The sequence below is a fragment of the Bubalus bubalis genome, chromosome 2 (assembly GCF_019923935.1).
Source record: "Bubalus bubalis isolate 160015118507 breed Murrah chromosome 2, NDDB_SH_1, whole genome shotgun sequence".
Classification (NCBI taxonomy): Eukaryota; Metazoa; Chordata; class Mammalia; order Artiodactyla; family Bovidae; genus Bubalus; species Bubalus bubalis.
Genome location: NC_059158.1, coordinates 62,483,381 through 62,501,372, shown reverse-complemented (window position 1 = coordinate 62,501,372; position 17,992 = coordinate 62,483,381). Strand labels below are relative to the sequence as shown.

General features: G+C 39.1%; 1 protein-coding gene across 1 annotated transcript; it reads right to left on the bottom strand.

The window, feature by feature from the left end:
- Window positions 1-15,220: 15,220 nt before the first annotated feature.
- On the bottom strand, window positions 15,221-17,124 carry LOC102400836 (ornithine decarboxylase-like). The gene has a single exon (XM_044932655.2). It carries the CDS (start codon window positions 16,942-16,944, stop codon window positions 15,559-15,561), a length of 1,386 nt encoding a protein of 461 aa, XP_044788590.2. The 5' UTR covers window positions 16,945-17,124; the 3' UTR covers window positions 15,221-15,558.
- Window positions 17,125-17,992: the final 868 nt, after the last annotated feature.

Sequence of the window (17,992 nt, the reverse complement as noted above, 5' to 3'; positions counted from 1 at the left end):
TGCTTCATAATTGTGTACTACCAATGGTGCTGGATCCCACAGCTCACAAAATGACACCTTTGTTAGACAGATGTTAAATTGTCATTCAAGGGCATGCGGAGACATGATAAAGGGGCATCTTATTTAGCTATGATGGTGATATAACTTTCCTGACTTGTACTTTAAAATCCCTTTCTAGTAGTTATCACTCTGGCCTTTCTGAACTCTTTTTCAATATTTTACACTTTGAGTTGACTTTCCATTTCAGGGTTTATTTTAGTCTCAATCTCCTATTCTCTCTTCCACTTAGGTTTTCTGTACTCCTTAGGTCTCCACAAAACTTTAAAGTGTGATATTAAGAAGTAATTCTTATGAAAATTTTGTGTTTTTTTAATACTTATGAGAATTTGAAATTTATAGAAAGTTTGGATAGTTTATTTGTTCTATGTGCTGTTCTCTGGTTTTTGAGAGAAGTCTGGAGAGATGTAATCCGCCATCATTACTTGGATTCCTCAAACATAATTAATCTTGAAACAAAATCTTATATAAAGAAACTAAGGTAGGTATTTTTATTTAAGAATAGAAGGTTCTTATTCTCCAAATTCCAGACGAAAACGAAATTATTATTTTCTAAAAATTCTGTGCTGAATCAATTTCAGAGCATTTTATATCAGTCCCCAAACCTATAAGAGCAAACCACCAGAAATTATGTAATCAATCTATAAACCCTCCTACTTTTTTGATATTTACCAGTCTCTGAAAGCTACTACTACTAAGTCGCTTCAGTCGTGTCTGACTCTGTGTGACCCCACAGACGGCAGCCCACCAGGCTCCACCGTCCCTGGGACTCTCCAGGCAAGAACACTGGAGTGGGTTGCCATTTCCTTCTCCAATGCATGAAAGTGAAAAGTGAAAGTGAAGTCTCTCTTTGCGACCCCATGGACTGCCGCCTACCAGACTCCTCTGTCCATGGGATTTTCCAGGCAAGAGTACTGGAGTGGGCTGCCATTGCCTTCTCCTATCCCCCCAAATCCCCTATGAGGTTACTTGTTGCTTTTGGAGGAAACTAAACATCCACATATAGCTTTCCATTGCTTATCAAGAAATTAATTCAGTACTTTTGTCTGAGATACTAAGAGGTTGTCTTTTCCATCCTTCAATAGTATTTAATGACTTCCCAGGTGGCGCTAGTGGTAAAGAATCCACCTGCCAATGCAGGAGATGCAGGTTCGATCCCTGGGTAAGGAAGATCCCCTGGAGGAGAAAATGGCAACACACTTCAGTATTCTTTCCTCGAAAATCCCAAGGACAGAGGAACCTGGTGCACTACAGTCCATAAGGTCTCCAAGAGTCAGACACGACTGAAGGAATTTAGCATGCACACACATCTCCTACTTTATTTCTGCCTTCCCAAAGTTTCAAGAGTTATTTCCTTTAAATGCAGATCAGATTAAGCTCTTTTTCTACTCAGATCTTCAATTGTTCTTCAAAGTAAAATTTTCAGCAGACTTTCAAGACACTTAAACTTTAAGTACAATTGTTCTTTCCCTGAAATTTGCCCTTACACACACACACACACACACACATACACACCCTGCACATAACTTTTGTTTTAGCTAAAGCAGCCTGAAAATGAAAAGTATTAACTGTTCAATCATGGCTGACTCTTTGAGACCTCGTGGACTGTAGCCCACCAGATTTCTCTGTCCATGGAATTCTCCAAGCAAGAATACTGGAGTGGATAGCCATTCCCTTCTCCAGGAGATCTTCCCAATCCAGGGATCAAACCCAGGTTTCCTGCCTTGCAGGCAGATTCTTTACCACTGTGCCATCTGAGAAGCCAGTAAACAGTATTACATTCATATTTATATGATGAAAATAAGTGAGTAAAATTTAAACATTTTTTTCTCTAGTCATCATTATTTCCATTTGTAGGATGTATCTGAATTTTTGGGAATATAATCAAATATAAATGAATCAGTCTTCCCAACTACATGTCTAACTAATTAAACTCCCCTTCCCTGATTACAGCCCTGTGAAGCCCCCAGTCCACCCTTCCTTCAGTGGTCAGGTTTCACAGGTTGGGGGATTTGTTAAAATACTCCCATATAGACCTTCTGCCCATAGCCTATTCTCCAGGCAGTAGAAAACTGACCAATTCCCTGGTGGCTCAGAAGTAAAGAATCTGCCTGCAATGCAGGAGACAGATGAAGTAGGGGCCATGGGTTTGATCCCTAGATCAAGAAAATCCCCTAGAGAGGAGAATAGCAACCCATTCCACCATTCTTGTCTGGAAAATCGCATGGACAGAGAAGCTTGGTGGGATACAGCTCATGGGATACACATATCATTATCATTTTCTAGAAGTACTGGTGAAGACAAGCAACTATTTTACAGGCTTCCCTACTAGCTCAGTTGGTAAAGAATCCACCTGCAATGCAAGAGACCCGGTTCGATTCCTGGGTCAGGAAGATCTGCTGAAGAAGGAAGGGATAGGCTACCCAGTCCAGTTTTCTTGGGCTTCCCTTGTAGTTTAGCTGGTAAAGAATTGGCCTGCAATGCGGGGGACCTGGGTTTGATCCCTGGGTTGGGAAGATCCCCTGGAGAAGGGAAAAGTTATCCACTCTGGTACCCACTCCAACTTTTTTTACTAACATTTTTATGCTTTGTCATAAATGCATGTTATAAATGTCACCATTTGCTACAGTATGGAGGTGTTACATTTTTCTTGAAATATAGAAGAACCTATGGCATCCCAGGCTTCCAACCTTCTCACACTAAAAGTTCAAAAGCAAATATCTATAGAAAGTTACCTAGTTCTGTAGTCAAGTCCCATTCAGGTGTCTGTCTTTGCTATGATTTTAGATGGACTACTATATTTTTATTGGTATTTCAAATTCCCTATGATGACTTCCCTGTGGGATGACATAAAAAAGCAGATATACTATTATGAAGGAAAAACTGGTGCTGTTGAATAAACTTGTACTGGAACTAACAAGTTGGCATTTTCACTGCCATTGGGGAGTAATAGATTTCATGGTTAGGAAGAAAAGGTAACCTTTAACATCAGCAGAGCAGAAAGTAAACTTGAAAGTGAAGTGGTTGGGCTTTAAAATATTCTGGTTCAGCAGACATAGCACTCATTTTATACAAAGATCACATCTGATGGTCCATAAGGATGTTTAGATTTAAATTTCATTTTAGTATATGGAGATATTCCTTTAAAATGCTTTTGTACTACAATGGTGAGATATTTAACAGTCCCATTTATCTTTTTATTAGAACAGTCTACACATTAGTTAACTGGTAAATTGATAAAGAATGCCATTGTTTTTATATTAATAAAAAGCAGAAAAATGATTTTACCTATTTATAGGTACCCTGTAATACTTAATCCCTCAGGTGTATAAACTATTTTTCATAAAAGAAAATGTTGAACTCAACAAATTACCACTCATGAGATCTGGCTTTTGTTTAAAAAAAATTGGGGGGTATTTTATTACAATTTTATTTTAGAAAACTTACACATACCACAAAATAAATCAAGAGACAAAAACAAAAGTACAAAAGAGGAAAAAGACACAAGGAAGATTTTACTTTATCTCCTGAATTCTAGATAAGTCTAAGGAATTCAAGCATAAGGACACGGACGGATTACAGAGAAACAGAATCCCCATCACAGTAGCACTAAGGGAATTGAGGGTGCAGAGGAAGTTGCTTTTGCAGGCAATTTGTTAGTTCTTTTGAAATATATAGGCTTTCTGTTGGACTTTTATAAGCTTTTTCCTTATGCATAAAAATGTGGCAAAAAGTTTCTGTGTGTGTGTGTTTCAAGAAGTGTTAGAAGCCAAAAAAACCCCTACCAATTTAAAAAAAAAAAGGACAAATTTAAGTATGAGTCAACGTTATGGAAAGGAATCAACTAATTTAGTCAGTCTATTAGCTTCAATAGTTATTAACAGTATCTGAGTTCAGACGTAAAGCCCACTAACAGATCAGGTGTTCTTTCAAGGTCCCAATAACAGCTGCAGAAGGGGAGGCTGGAAGGCACTCACAAACATAGAGCTCATGGTGAAAATTCCAAGTCAGGGAGTAAAACAAATGTGATACCTATATGCAGGGTGTATATATGTGCACACACACACACATGCGTGTATACACACACAGTAAAACCCTGCCTTCTTTCTTTCTAAAATATGAATGGACAAGGAGCAATACACATGAGGAGGACCAAAAGCATGCAAGGGGAAGATGGCACAAAATGAAAAGCTAATCTCACGGGGAGGGGGGAAGGACGCGAGAAAGAGAAGATAAGATAACGATATTCTCAGAGACGACTGAGGGGACATGATTTCTGTAAATCAAGAACGGGGTTCCAAGAAAAGGATACAATCATATGGCAAGAAAATATCTTAAAAGGATCATACCTAAAATTTTAAATGTCAGAAGGCACTTAGGGAAAAAGACAAGGTAACCTCTCAGAACATAGATCAAAAAGACAGATAGAAAACATGAAGAACATTAAATGGAGGCTGAATCCAGGGAGTTCAACATTCATCTCATAGGAATTCCAAAGCGAGAGTGGATGGAATAAAATAAAGAAACAAGAGAAGATTATTTTCAAGCACTAAAGAAAGACAAGCCTTTAGGCAATTTGTCCTCCAGCACAGGGAGCTTAGCTCGGTGTTCTATGATGACCTACAGGAGTGGGATGGGGGAGGTGGTGGGAGAGATGTCCAAGAGAGAGAAGATACAGATATACTTACATCTGATTCACTTTGTCCAACAGGAGAAACTAATGCAACATTATAAAGCAATTATACTCCAATAAAAACATAAATAACATTTTAAAGAATAAACCTTGATATTTGTCTGTACAATTTAGACCATACTAAAAATAAACAAAATATTTTCATAATGGCTACAGAAGAGTCAAAATTAGAATCAAACTGGAAACCAGCATCTCACCAAAAATACTATGTGTTAAAATAATGGAGACATAAGCTTCAAAACACGGAGGAAACTTAAAATGCAGTGTTCAGTCAGTACATCCAACAAGAGTGAAAGCATTTTCATATGTGCAAAGGCTCAATAAGTTAATTTTTCATATACCTTTTCTTAAAAGTTCCTTATAAGTGTGGATATTATAGCAGCACTGAAAGTCGGGTCAGGGATCCACAGAAAAAATTCAAAGACTCAGACTACCTCTAAGTTTTTCATTTCTGTGGCAAAGGAAACAAATTTTTAACAGAAATGTCCACACAAACAAGATACAGCACATCCTTGTGTAACTTTTTCCTGGACCTTGTGTCCCTGTAGGGTACACAGCTGCTGGTAAAACTCAAAATTCCTGCTAAGCCTCTGTTCTTTTATACTAGGGCTTCAGTTCCCTTTCACATCTTAACCTCACCACCATGTACTTATGTTCAAGGAAGTCTTTAGAAAAACTTAGCTTTTCTAGATTTTGAAGCAAACTTAATACTAGAAAGGTATTTTTTTTTAAATAGGCAAGCAGAGTCAGTATCCAGTTGTTCCTGAAAAATATTGCTGTTTACTACTTTCCAGAGTCTCAGAAAAACCAGTCTTCTCACCATGTCACAACCAAAACACAGCAAAAGAAAACCAGTGAAACCCTGAAGACATGAAATACAGGAAGCTGTGGGTCCATTCCAGGAAAAGAGTGAAGGGAAAGTCCTGGGGTAGCACCTGAGTAGGGACCTGGGAGACACTGGGTCCAGTTGTGAACAGAACACACACACCTCTGGGAGGGAAGGTTCTAGAGCAACTCCACGCACATTTACAGAGTATCCTTTACCCTTCACTTTTCTAGATTTCACTTTTCTTACTCATCCAGTTGAGGGTAGGTCTACCTGAAACTGAAGGAAATGTTTCAGATTAAGAAAACAAGAGTTTGGATTTGGGGCTGGTCTTCTTATTTCTTTCACTTTGTTCTTCGGATTTAGGTATTATTACCATTTGGGGTGTTTCAACTGGGTTCTCAACAGTAAAAAGATTTCACACTTAAAATGAGTTAGCTCAAAAAGAGCTTACTGAAAAAGAGGCTCGTTATCGAACTGTAATGGGATGCAGGAAACGGCTGGATACAACAGGGACCCAGGACAAGGAGTAGCAGAGCTCTGCCTCAAGAGATGAGAGAAGATGTTACTGAAACTTGAATGAAGAGAAATTCATGCAGATCAGATGATCTGGTAAGGATCAGGAATCTTAAGGGATGTGACCAGCTCTAGGCAGGGAGTTGGGAGAATGAATGCCCACGACACACCCTTCATCTTTCCCTATTTCCTGCTGCAATTCACCAGGGCTGAACCCAGGTAGAAGCCAGAAGGCACGGAAATCTGAGTAACAGTCAGTCTCCTGAGAAAACAGCAAGGTGGGGCAGGGGGAGGATCTGGAAAGGAAATGAAGATATTTTTCCCATATATCATCCTGAATTTCCTTATTTTTTTAATAGACAGAATGACCTGTGATCCTCTTGGCTTAAAACGTTTCATCCTTTCATAATTATGTGTAGGATTTTAGTAATTAGACTTTTTGTCTTTTTTTTTTATCCTTATGTTAGTTCTTTTTTTGATGTTTATTTATTTGGTTGAGCCAGGTCTTAGTTGTTACTTGAGATCTTCAGTCTTCTTTGTGGGATGCGGGATTTTTAGTTGAAGTATATGAACTCTTAGTTGTGGCATGTAGGATCTAATTCCCTGACTAGGGAACAAATCCCAGCCTCCTGAATTGGGAGCACGGAGTCTTAGCCACTGGACTACCACAGAAGTCCCGATAATTAGGTTTTGAAGTAATCCACTAATTATGGAAATGAAGACATCTTTGGTACCAAGACAAATAGCTGTAGCCTCAAATCTCAGGAAACCAAAAAGCTCTGAAGAGTATAGAAAGAGATTGTTGAGTACAAACCCTGCTGAATTTGAAGTAGAGAACTCAGAGGTAAGCAGACCGTACTCTGGAAAAAGCCCGGAGTTGTCTTGGTAATGGAAGGGTGATGAAACTGGGAAAGAATTATAAAATGTCACAATTAGTGAAGAGGCAGGAGTTTGGAGTTCAATAGTCTCTGGTTATTATTCCTCTCCTTTTGTTTACAAGTTTTGGTCAAAATGAGCTAGGTAAGAGACATCCATAACTCACTTTTTTGCAAACGTAATCATAACACTTCTGGCTCATAAGTATAAGAGAACAAATCTGGCATCACATTTTATATGTGGCCACAGGGACACAGGACTCATTAGAAATGAATCTGGCTGCTAGTAACAAGTTCATTCTAAAATTGCTCTGAAAATACTGATAGCTGTGTATGCAACTGCTTCTCTTGGCTGCTTTAAACATGTGATTATCCTTAACTGATAAGTTATGTAAAGCGAATGCAAGAATAATCATTTATCATTTTCCAGAGACTTAAAACTTAAGAAGGCTATTGGTGCTCTGACAATTTCATATCACATGCAGAAACCTGAACTTCATTAGGTGAAATGGCTTTATATCCAGGGATTCTTCTTGCTTTTGTTCTGCCTGACTGTTCACTACCTTCGCTTTGCAATGGAGTAAACTACTCATTAATTTTGTATATTTGGTTGGTGACATTTTCTGTTCTCAAAATCCTTGTGATGAATCACATGACAGAGTGGAAACAACTATAGAACAAAACAAAAACACACCTCATGTGGCTTGCTAACCAGAATTCTGTCAAACAAAATTGGACGCTATGTTCCCATGGTTTCCTTTCAGTAGTAAAAGGGAAAATATATGCTCATAAGCACCATTTCTGTAAATTGCTGAAAAATCTTCATATTAGTGTAGCCTAGAAAATATTTTGGTGGCCAAAAAAAAAAAAATGCTGCAAGAAAACCAAGTAATACATTTTTTTTCTAACACGAAAAATATTCTTTACAAGGACATGGGGCAGAAATGATAACAACAGTTTCATTTATCTCATCCAATAATAAATCCCCCTTGGTGCTGCTGCTGCTAAGTCACTTCAGTCGTGTCCAACTCTGTGTGACCCCATAGACGGCAGCCCACCAGGCTCCCCCGTCCCTGGGATTCTCCAGGCAAGAACACTGGAGTGGGTTGCCATTTCCTTCTCCAATGCATAAAAGTGAAAACTGAAAGTGACATCGCTCAGTCGTGTCCAACTCTTCGGGACCCCATGGACTACAGCCTACCAGGCTCCTCCACCCATGGGATTTTCCAGGCAAGAGTACTGGAGTAGGGTGCCATTGCCTTCTCCAAACCCCGCTTAGGGAGAAGGTATTTTAACAAGTAAGTGTTTTATCCTGCCTTGTGAAATAAGAATTTTATAATATCACATATCACACGTAGTGAGTAAAGAAAGAGATAGAGTGCATAACAAAGAGGAAAGAATAGGACCTGGCCCTTTGAGAGTTAACCTCTGGAAATCAATACATAATGGATGAGGTTGACCATCTCTAGGAGTCTCCTAACAAGAAGCAATGTTGCCTAGGACAAAATTGGAAAACCAAAGCCTACAAATCTAATTATGCCTAATAGGTCTTGAAAGATAATCCTAATTTAATCAGTGGAAGGAAAAGAAGAAGAAAAACAAGGAAACAAAGTCATTTGTGACTAAAAAGATTCTACATAAAGTCTTTAGAAAGTGGATCCAGGAGGTATTTTGCCAGGGCTTATCCAGGATTCTCCAAAGCAGTGACAACCCTATCTGGAGGTCTCTATTTAGAGAAAATGGTGATCATCAATCAGGCTTTGCCACAGCCTGCAGAATGTATCTCAAAGCTACCTTCTGATGGCCCTTTAGTTGTCCATGTTCCCATACACCAGGAAGGAAGCATTCTAATAGGTTATAAAGGAAGAAAAGATCTCCAAAGACAAATTTAAACACTGGAATTTCAAGATCTACGCCAACTACTCATCTGTCCCTAACTAGTAGATCAACTTTGAGAGCTCTCGCAAAACTATTTCTCCAAAACTAGAGACCTGACCTCACTGTTTTTTTTTTAATCTTCATTTTATTGAAGTATAGTTGATTTACAATGTTGTATTAATTTCTGTTGTAAAGCAAAATGATTCAGTTATACATGTATATATATTTTTTCATTTTCTTTTCCATTGTAGTTTATTATAGGATATTGAATATAGTTCCCTGTGCTACACAGTAGAACCATTTTTATCCTTATTAAATGGGGTTCTTTTGAACCCTTTGACCATATTTACCTCATAAAACCTTACTTTTTGTTTCTTAAAACTCACTTCAATTATTCTTTTTATTATAAAATAATACAGTTTAGCGGAAAAAAAAAAAAAAAAAAAAAAAACAAAACACCCTGAGCACAAAAGAAGATGTGTGGTGTGTGGCAGAAGGTATGGAATATTACCAACCAAGGAAGCTCACCCAAGCCTTGGTGTCTAGGGGTTTCACTCGAATTCCATCCCATAGCAATGACAGACTTCCCCCCAGGTGATCTTAGGCTCTATCCCTTCAGAGATTGGGCTTCATGACCCAAAGACCCCCCGCCCCCTGATCATATTTTGATCATCTGTCTTAATCTGTGATCTTCCCTATGGCTTAATCACAGATCTTCCCTTAATCTGTGAGTTTTCCTGGTGGCTCAGACTGTAAAGCATCTGCCTACAATGCGGGAGACCCAGGTTCAATCCCTGGGTTGAGAAAATCCTCTGGAGAAGGAAATGGCAACCCACTCCAGTACTCTTGCCTGGAAAATCCCATGGATGGAGGAACCTTATAGGCTACAGTCCATGGGGTTGCAAAGAGTCTGATATGACTGAGCAACTTCACTTTTCTTTCTCTTTACTCTAAAGCACATTGTTATAATCTGGCTTATATCACATTAGACCATCCAACACAAGGATCCCAGACAATGACACATCTCTATAAGGCATGACATCTCTAGAGCTTAAAGATTAACAAAGTGAAAGTATTAGTCACTCAGTCTTGTCCAACTCTGTGCAACCTCATGTACTGTGTAGCCCACCAGGATCCTCTGCCCATGGGATTTTTCAGGCATGAATATTGGAGTGGGTTGCCATTTCCTTCTCCAGGGGATCTTCCCCACCCAGGAATCAAACCAGGGTCTCCTGCATTGTGGGCAGACTCTTTACTGTATGAGCCACCAGCTGAAGGCAAAAGCCAGGCCTCCTTGAAGGAAAGGTTAAACTTTTCACTATACATCTGATTCTGACTAAAGTTGAGTGTCTTTCATATATATATATATACACATACACACACATATTGACTGTTTGATTTTTCCATCTCTGTATAGTATCTCTTTCATATATTTTTAAATTTAGGTAAACTGTCTTTTATCTTATTGAAATTTAGCAAGTCTATATACATAGTGGATATGACTTCAGAGTTAAATATGTATGGCAAAGGCTTGCCATATCTTTTTCATTCTGTGTATGATACCCATTTTAAAACAGAAATTCTGAATATTAATGCAGTTGAATTTATCATGTTTTCATTTAAATCTTCATTCTGTGTCTGAATTAAATCCTTGCCTATCCCAAAGGTCATGACAATACTTCCTCTATTACCCTCTAAAATGCTTATAGTTTTTCTTCATATTTAGATTAATAACACCCCTGCAAAGGGTTAATTTCTATACAATGTGAGTTATGGATCCAATTTTTACCCAGAGAGATAACAAATTTTGCCAGAACCATATATTGTAAAAATTTATCTGCCTTCATCTGTTATAGACAGATGTAACCAAATAAGTCTCTGTTTATATCTATTTGTTTTTAGGCTTTCTATTCTGTCCCATGGGTATATTTGTCTGTTCTTCTGCCAATATCATACCATTTTAATTACAACTTAGCTTTTTAAAAAAAAAAATATTTATTTATTTATTTTTGGTGGTCTGGGTTTTCATTACTGCAACGGGCTTTCTCTAGTTGTGGCGAGCGGAGACTATTCTTCAAGTGGTGCACAGGCTTCTCACTGCGGTGGCTTCTCTGGCTGCAGAGCACAGGCGGTAGGGCGAGTGGGCTTCAGTAGCTTCAGCTCACAGGCTCTAGAGCACAGCTCAGTCGTTGTGGCTCACAGGCTTAGCTGCTGTCTGGAATGTGTAATCTTCCTGGACCAGGGATCCAACTTGTGTCCCCTGAATTGGCAGGGGATTCTTATCCAATGTGTCACCAAGGAAGTCCCAGCCATAGCTTTATAATGAATCTGGACATCTGCTACAGCAAATCTTACCACATTGTTCTTTCAAGAGTGTTTCTTTTTTGCACTTTTAAACTTTAGAATCAGCTTACCAAATACTACTCCCACCTCAAAAAAAAAAAAAAAAATCAATATCTTGAGTGGATTGTAATGATTCTCTAACTCAGGTGGAATGAAATGGGTATCTTTACAATAGTCTATCTTCCTATCCATGGATAATATTTTTACAATCCATCTATTAATATTTCCACTTTTGCATAAAACTTGTATTAGACTTTTTAAGTTTTTCTTCAAAATAATAGCTTTAACACATTCTCCTTTTAACCTCACAGATATTGTTACATTGTTTTATAGAGTAATGTTTCTTTAGACTTATCCACATATTTACCATTTCATTAGCTGTTCCTATACTTTTGGAAATTCATAATTTCTATCAAGTGTTGCTAACTTTTCTTTATATATATAATATATATATAAGCTTTAGAATTTTTATTTTTGAAGGTCAGTTGGTAACAAACTCTGTTTCAATATTTCTATCTCTATTTTGCTCTCATTCTTGAAGGATATTTTCTCTAGTACATAATTCTATGTTGGCAGGTATTTTCATTCAGCACATAAAAGATATAAAGAAAATACTTGTTTTTTTATGAAAATTTAAAATCATAAAGACAAAATGGTTTAAAAGGCCCCAAATCAAACTGCCCAATGACTGCTAACATTTTGGGGTTTATCTACCCAATCTTTTCATGCCTAGACATGTAATTCATTTACAAAAGTTAGATTTTAGTTTTTGAAAACTGATTTGTTTTTACTTGGAAATATATTGTTATTCTTCTTTGTATAGTGAAATTTTTAAGAGTCTAGGTTTTGGAGTCAGACACTCAGGTTCAAATCTGACTCAGCTAGATAGTAACTGTTTAACCTTGGCCTGAGCGTCTTCCTAGGTAATCCAGCTGAGACTCCTATTTCCACAAACCAAAGTGTATCATTCAAGCCAAGCTAAGATCACTTTCAAATCTTATATGACTCCTCCTCTAGCTCAGATACAACTCAAAGACAAGTACTAAATAAATACTAAAAGCTGACTACATTGTTTCCCTAAGCTCTCTAATTTGCCCTATCCTTTGTATCAACGCTAAATTCCTATTCATGTCTTAAGCATATTGGAAAAATCTTACAAATGTTCATTAGTATTTTCAATTCTCCTCTCCTTTGGAGTCCTGAATACATCTAATCATCTAATCAGTTTTTTTTTTCTTCTAATAACAGTACAGTTCAGTTCAGTTCAGTCGCTCAGTCACGTCTGACTCTTTGCGACCCCATGAATCGCAGCACACCAGGCCTCCCTGTCCATCACCATCTCCCGGAGTTCACTCAAACTCACATCCATCAAGTTGGTGATGCCATCCAGCCATCTCATCATTTGTCATCCCCTTCTCCTCCTGCCCCCAATCCCTCCCAGCATCAGAGTTTTTTCCAGTGAGTCAATTCTTCTCATGAGGTGGCCAGAGTACTGGAGTTTCAGCTTTAGCATCATTCCTTCCAAAGAACAGCCTGGGCTGATCTCCTTTAGAATGGACTGGTTGGATCTCCTTATAGTCCAATGGACTCTCAAGAGTCTTCTCCAACACCACAGTTCAAAAGCATGAATTCTATGCAGATTCATGTTGATATGTGGCAAAATCAATACAATATTGTAAAGTTAAAAAATAAAATAAAATATTTAAAAAAATCCTTAAAAAAAAAAAGAAAAATTAAAAAAAAAAAAAGACAAAAGCATGAATTCTTTGGTGTTCAGCTTTCTTCACAGTCCAACTCTCACATCCATACATGACCACAGGAAAAACCATAGCCTTGACTAGACGGACCTTAATTGGCAAAGCAATGTCTCTGCTTTTCAATATGCTATCTAGGTTGGCCATAACTTTCCTTCCAAGGAGTAAGTGTCTTTTAATTTCATGGCTGCAGTCACCATCTGCAGTGATTTTGGAGCCCAGAAAGATAAAGTCTGACACTGTTTCCACTGTTTCCCCATCTATTTCCCATGAAGTGATGGGACCAGATGCCATGATCTTTGTTTTCTGAATGTTGAGCTTTAAGCCAACTTTTTACTCTCCTCTTTCACTTTCATCAAGAGGCTTTTAAGTTCCTCTTCACTTTCTGCCATAAGGGTGGTGTCATCTGCATATCTGAGGTTATTGATATTTCTCCCAGCAATCTTGATTCCAGCTTGTGCTTCTTCCAGCCCACCCAATATTTAAAGAGGCCTTTTCAATTCTGCCTTGGTCTTTTCTATTCCTGGCTGAGTATCTCTAGTTTCTTTACCTTTGTCTCAAGAGAAGTGATTTCCCCATTACTCTGTATCCTGGTTGTTACCTTATGATCATTTAATTTTGTTTACAGCCCTTGTAAAGCGTAGCACTAAGCACTGACTGTAGCACTCCAAGTATTTATAAACTGTGGCTCTGGGGAAGAAACATAAGAAAGTATTTATTAGAAGGATGGTCCAAAATACATAAAAGTAAAACAAACTACAGCAATAAATTTTTATTGTGAGCAAAAATTCTAGTGTTGTTGGGAAAAAGGAAGAAAGCATAGTTTAAGAAAAACTCTGTACAGCGTTATCAATAAGGGATAAAAAGTCAAATATAAAGGGATGATCAGATTTAATTAGAAGATCTACCATGGAGATAGGCACTGTTGGGATAGAGGTGAATAATATATATTTTACGATGCTCCAGAAAACTAAACTCTGCCCAATGAGTGGAATTTTAAAAGAAGGCCTAATAGCTTAAAATTTAGATCAAACTTAATATTAACTGATGCTTTTCATCAGTGTAGACAGCTGCCTCTGAGGAGACAAAATAACTGCTAGTTTTATTTTGAAGTCTTTTATAACCTTTCAATAAAACTAAAGCCTCTCTGTGATGAATTGCTTCAAATCTGCTCATCTAAGAATAGAAACCTGTGTGTTTTTAAAATCTTAGCATCATCCCTGGTATCTAATACACAAAGGATGCTTGACACAAGACAGGCCCTCTATGACTCTTTTTTGAGTTAATAAGTGAATGAATGCTTTAGAAAATATTCATTCATTTGAAAAAAGGCAGTGAGCAAATCATCTCCCTGTTTCTTTACAACTCCAAGAGGCCAGGCATCCATAAGTTATGTTCGGTTTTAAAAGCTACAAAGAGTTTGGAAGGTACTGATGGTAGATAGTCTTTTCAAGAATGTGGAAGTATCAATAACTCAACTTTATCTGGAAAACAATTTGGGGTATTAAAAAAAAGAATTAGCCATGGCCAGTATCTTTGATGTATTTATTTCATGTAAAAATATCTCTGGGGTACAAAATCATGAGCTTCAAGATCATGAAATACTGCTTTTTCTCATGGGTAAGATAATTGTGTAAGGGAACATCATAATTTTAATATTTTTAAATATAGCCAATATCTTCAGTTTTCTCATTAATAAAATGTATATGCACACACACACAGAGGGGCTTCCCAGGTGGTGTTAGTGGTAAAGAACCTGCCTGCCAATTCAGGAGACATAAGAGATGCAGGTTTGATCCCTGTGAAGGGAAGATCCCCTGGAGGAGGGCATGGCAACCCACTCCAGTATTCTTGCCTGGAGAATCCCATAGACCGAGGAGGCTGACAGGCTACAGTCCATAGGATCGCAAAGAGTAGGATAGGACTGAAGCGATTTAGCAAGCACTCAAGCATTCATTTAAGCAATACACATAGAGAGTTCTATATACATATATATTAAATCCTACATAGAAATAAGTTTGCTTGAAAAAATTTAATCACAGTACAAAAACAATTTAATAAAATTTGAAGAACTATAAATAATTTCAAACCTACCACACACATATGTGTACATTTATTATTTGAAAACAACCTTTTCTTACACATAATTAGCTTTTAAACTTTTCTAGCTAGAGGTTCATGGATTGGTTTTTAATATAAAACCATGGCTAGAGAGTCCTTCAAAACCTGGCCCTCAGGTACCTTTTATTTTTTATTTATTTATTTTTTTTTTGCCAAGTTATGTCAAGATCCTTTATTCCTTTTTGTTAAAACCGGTCACAACACTAAGCTTCTGGCCTATCCTGCTGATACACAAGCCACAAACGCTTGCTCAGCAGTTGAAGCCTTTAGTAGCATGTTTGAAAAGTGAATAAAAATCCATATAAAACAAATATTCAAATAGTTTCCATAGGAACACAGATAAGTGTGACCCCATCTCCCAGTCTTCCACATTGGTGCACCTGTGCCAACCCTATTCACATAGACATCTCAGAACTAGCAGTAATTAAGTTAAATGGTCCCCCCCAAACACTTAAATCAAGCTAAACTCACAGTTAACAGTTACAAGAGTTGTGTCTACACGTTAATATGCGTGGAAGCACAGGCTGCTGAGTGCCGCTTCATGCCGTTCTCCCAGGCACAGGACATGGGCAGGGGACCGACGTCCGGCTCCTCCACTCCGGGTGGGAAGTCCTGAGTCCGGATCTGCTGCATCAGTTGCCACGTTGGCCCTGACATCACATAGTAGATGGTGGGTCTCTGGAATCCATTGAAGGTAGAAGCAGCAGCAACAGTGTAAGCACCCATGTTCTCAAAGAGCATCCAATCACCCACATGCATCTCGGGCAGGTTACAGCGCTCAACAATGCGGTCCAGGCCGTCACAGGTCGGTCCCCAGATGCTGGATGAATAATACTTCTCATCTGGTTTGGGTCTCTTCTGCAGAAGAGGCTTCACGTGTGCGTGATCGTAAAGAATGCAGTTGAATGACCCATACACTCCATCGTTCACATAATACATAAATGTCCGATCAGTTGACTCCTCTTCATCATCAGAGCCTGTCTGTTCCTTTAATACAAGTTTTTTGGCAATAATATTAACTGCGAGCGTGAAAGCTGATGCAACATAGTATCTGCCCGGCTCAGCTATGATTCTCACTCCAGAGTCTGATGGAAAATACTTGTCCAGTGCTGGGTTGATTACACTGGTGATCGCTTCAAATTTAAGCTTTACATCCTCAGATCCAGGAAAGCCACCACCAATATCAAGCAGATACATGATGAAACCAACCTCAGCACCCATGTCAAAGACACAGTGGGCATCAGAGATGGCCTGCACAAAGGTCTCAGGATCAGTACAGCCACTTCCCACGTGGAAGCTGACACCAATGACATCAATATCTAGCTCTTTCACCCGTTCCAAAAGAAGCCTGCTGGTTTTGAGTGTGGCACCAAATTTGACACTGAGGCGACAGACTGCTTTGGAATCATCAGTGGCGATCCGCAAAACCAACTTGGCCTTTGGATGTGCCCTGGCAACTTTCATCAGCTCAACTTCACTATCAAAAGTCATCATCTGGACTCCGTTATTGGCAGCATACTTAATCTGAGACACTTGTTTATATGGATTTGCATAGATAATCCTCTCTGGGGGCACCCCGAGACTCTGCACCATTTGTATTTCAGTCTTGCTGGCACAGTCAAATCCTGTCCCAATGGCAGCGAGTGTCTTCACTATGGTTCTGCTATCATTGCATTTGACTGCATAAAAGGGGGTTACCCGAGGAAGAGCTTTCAACCATCTCAGATGTTTCTTCAGAATGTCTCCCAGGTCCGCAACATAGAAGGCATCCTTATCATCAGAAGAAGAAACTTCATTAATTTTTTGGTCCAGAATATCCTTGGCAGTAAAGCCTTCATCCAAGAAATGGCAGTCAAACTCTTCATTGCTAAAGCTGTTCATGGTTTCTTGACGTCTTTTTGAGACACAACAAAATAGAAAACGTAAAAGAGATGGAATTTAAAGGGATTATGCCAACTTTTCACAAAGGCAATTCCCCAGGAATTCCAAGTCCACCGAAGATGCTTGTGCTCTCTGTGCAGCAGTGGAAATGTTCGATAAACACACAATCTGCTGTCTCAGAGCACAGGGGCGCGGAGGGCCAACCCCATGGAGACAACGAGCCGCCGCCGAGCGCTGCAGGATCAGCCGGCCTCCCCGCCGCCCCCGTCAGCCGCTCGCCCGGCCGCCCGCCGCCTCGGTCCCTCCCGCGGAGGACCGCCGGCCCGAGGTGGCGCCGGAGCGCTGGCAGAGGGGCGGCGGCGGAGGAGGCTCAGGGGGAACTGACCTCAGGTACCTTTTAGATCTCCTCTTCTACACATGGCTCCCATTTCTCTCCATTCTATCCATATTGACCTTCATTTCCTTTCTCAAAAATGGTAGGCTGTGTCTCTCTCTGTAGCTCTTATCTGGAAAGCTTTCAACCCATATCTTTGCTTGGCTATGCTCTGCTGACAGACAGTTCTCCACGGGTTTCTCACAGTTGTGGGCATTTATCACTATCTTTTCAAGGATATTTATAAACTGCCTCCCTCAAGGCAAAGAACAGATTTATTTGCTGAACAGTATACTACAGATAATGTTTCCTCCTGGGGAGTTCGGGCAATCTGACTTGCAGTCCATTGTAAAAAACTAAAGTGGTCTAAGCTGTGGTTCCTCAGCTGAAATGCAAGCCCACAGCCTGTGCAGTACCCATTGGAGTCCCTCTGCTTTGCCCCAGTAGGACTTAGGAGTCAAAGAGAACTGACACAAACATGCAATTTATGCTGGTTTCTTTGGAGTGAGTAATAAAGTCCTTGCTGCTGACCCATGAGAGTTCCCTTTCTGCACCACATACTATAAAATTGTGACTTCCCTGAAAAGACAAGCTACCTGATGTTCAAGAAAGCTATTTCCAACTCATAACAGGCAATCCATTTGTTTGACAACACTCACTGAGCAAGTTCATGAA

What these genes read in the sequence shown, in the direction of transcription:
- LOC102400836 (XM_044932655.2), bottom strand. Translation starts at nt 16,944, where the DNA reads ATGAACAGCTTTAGCAATGAAGAGTTTGACTGCCATTTCTTGGATGAA.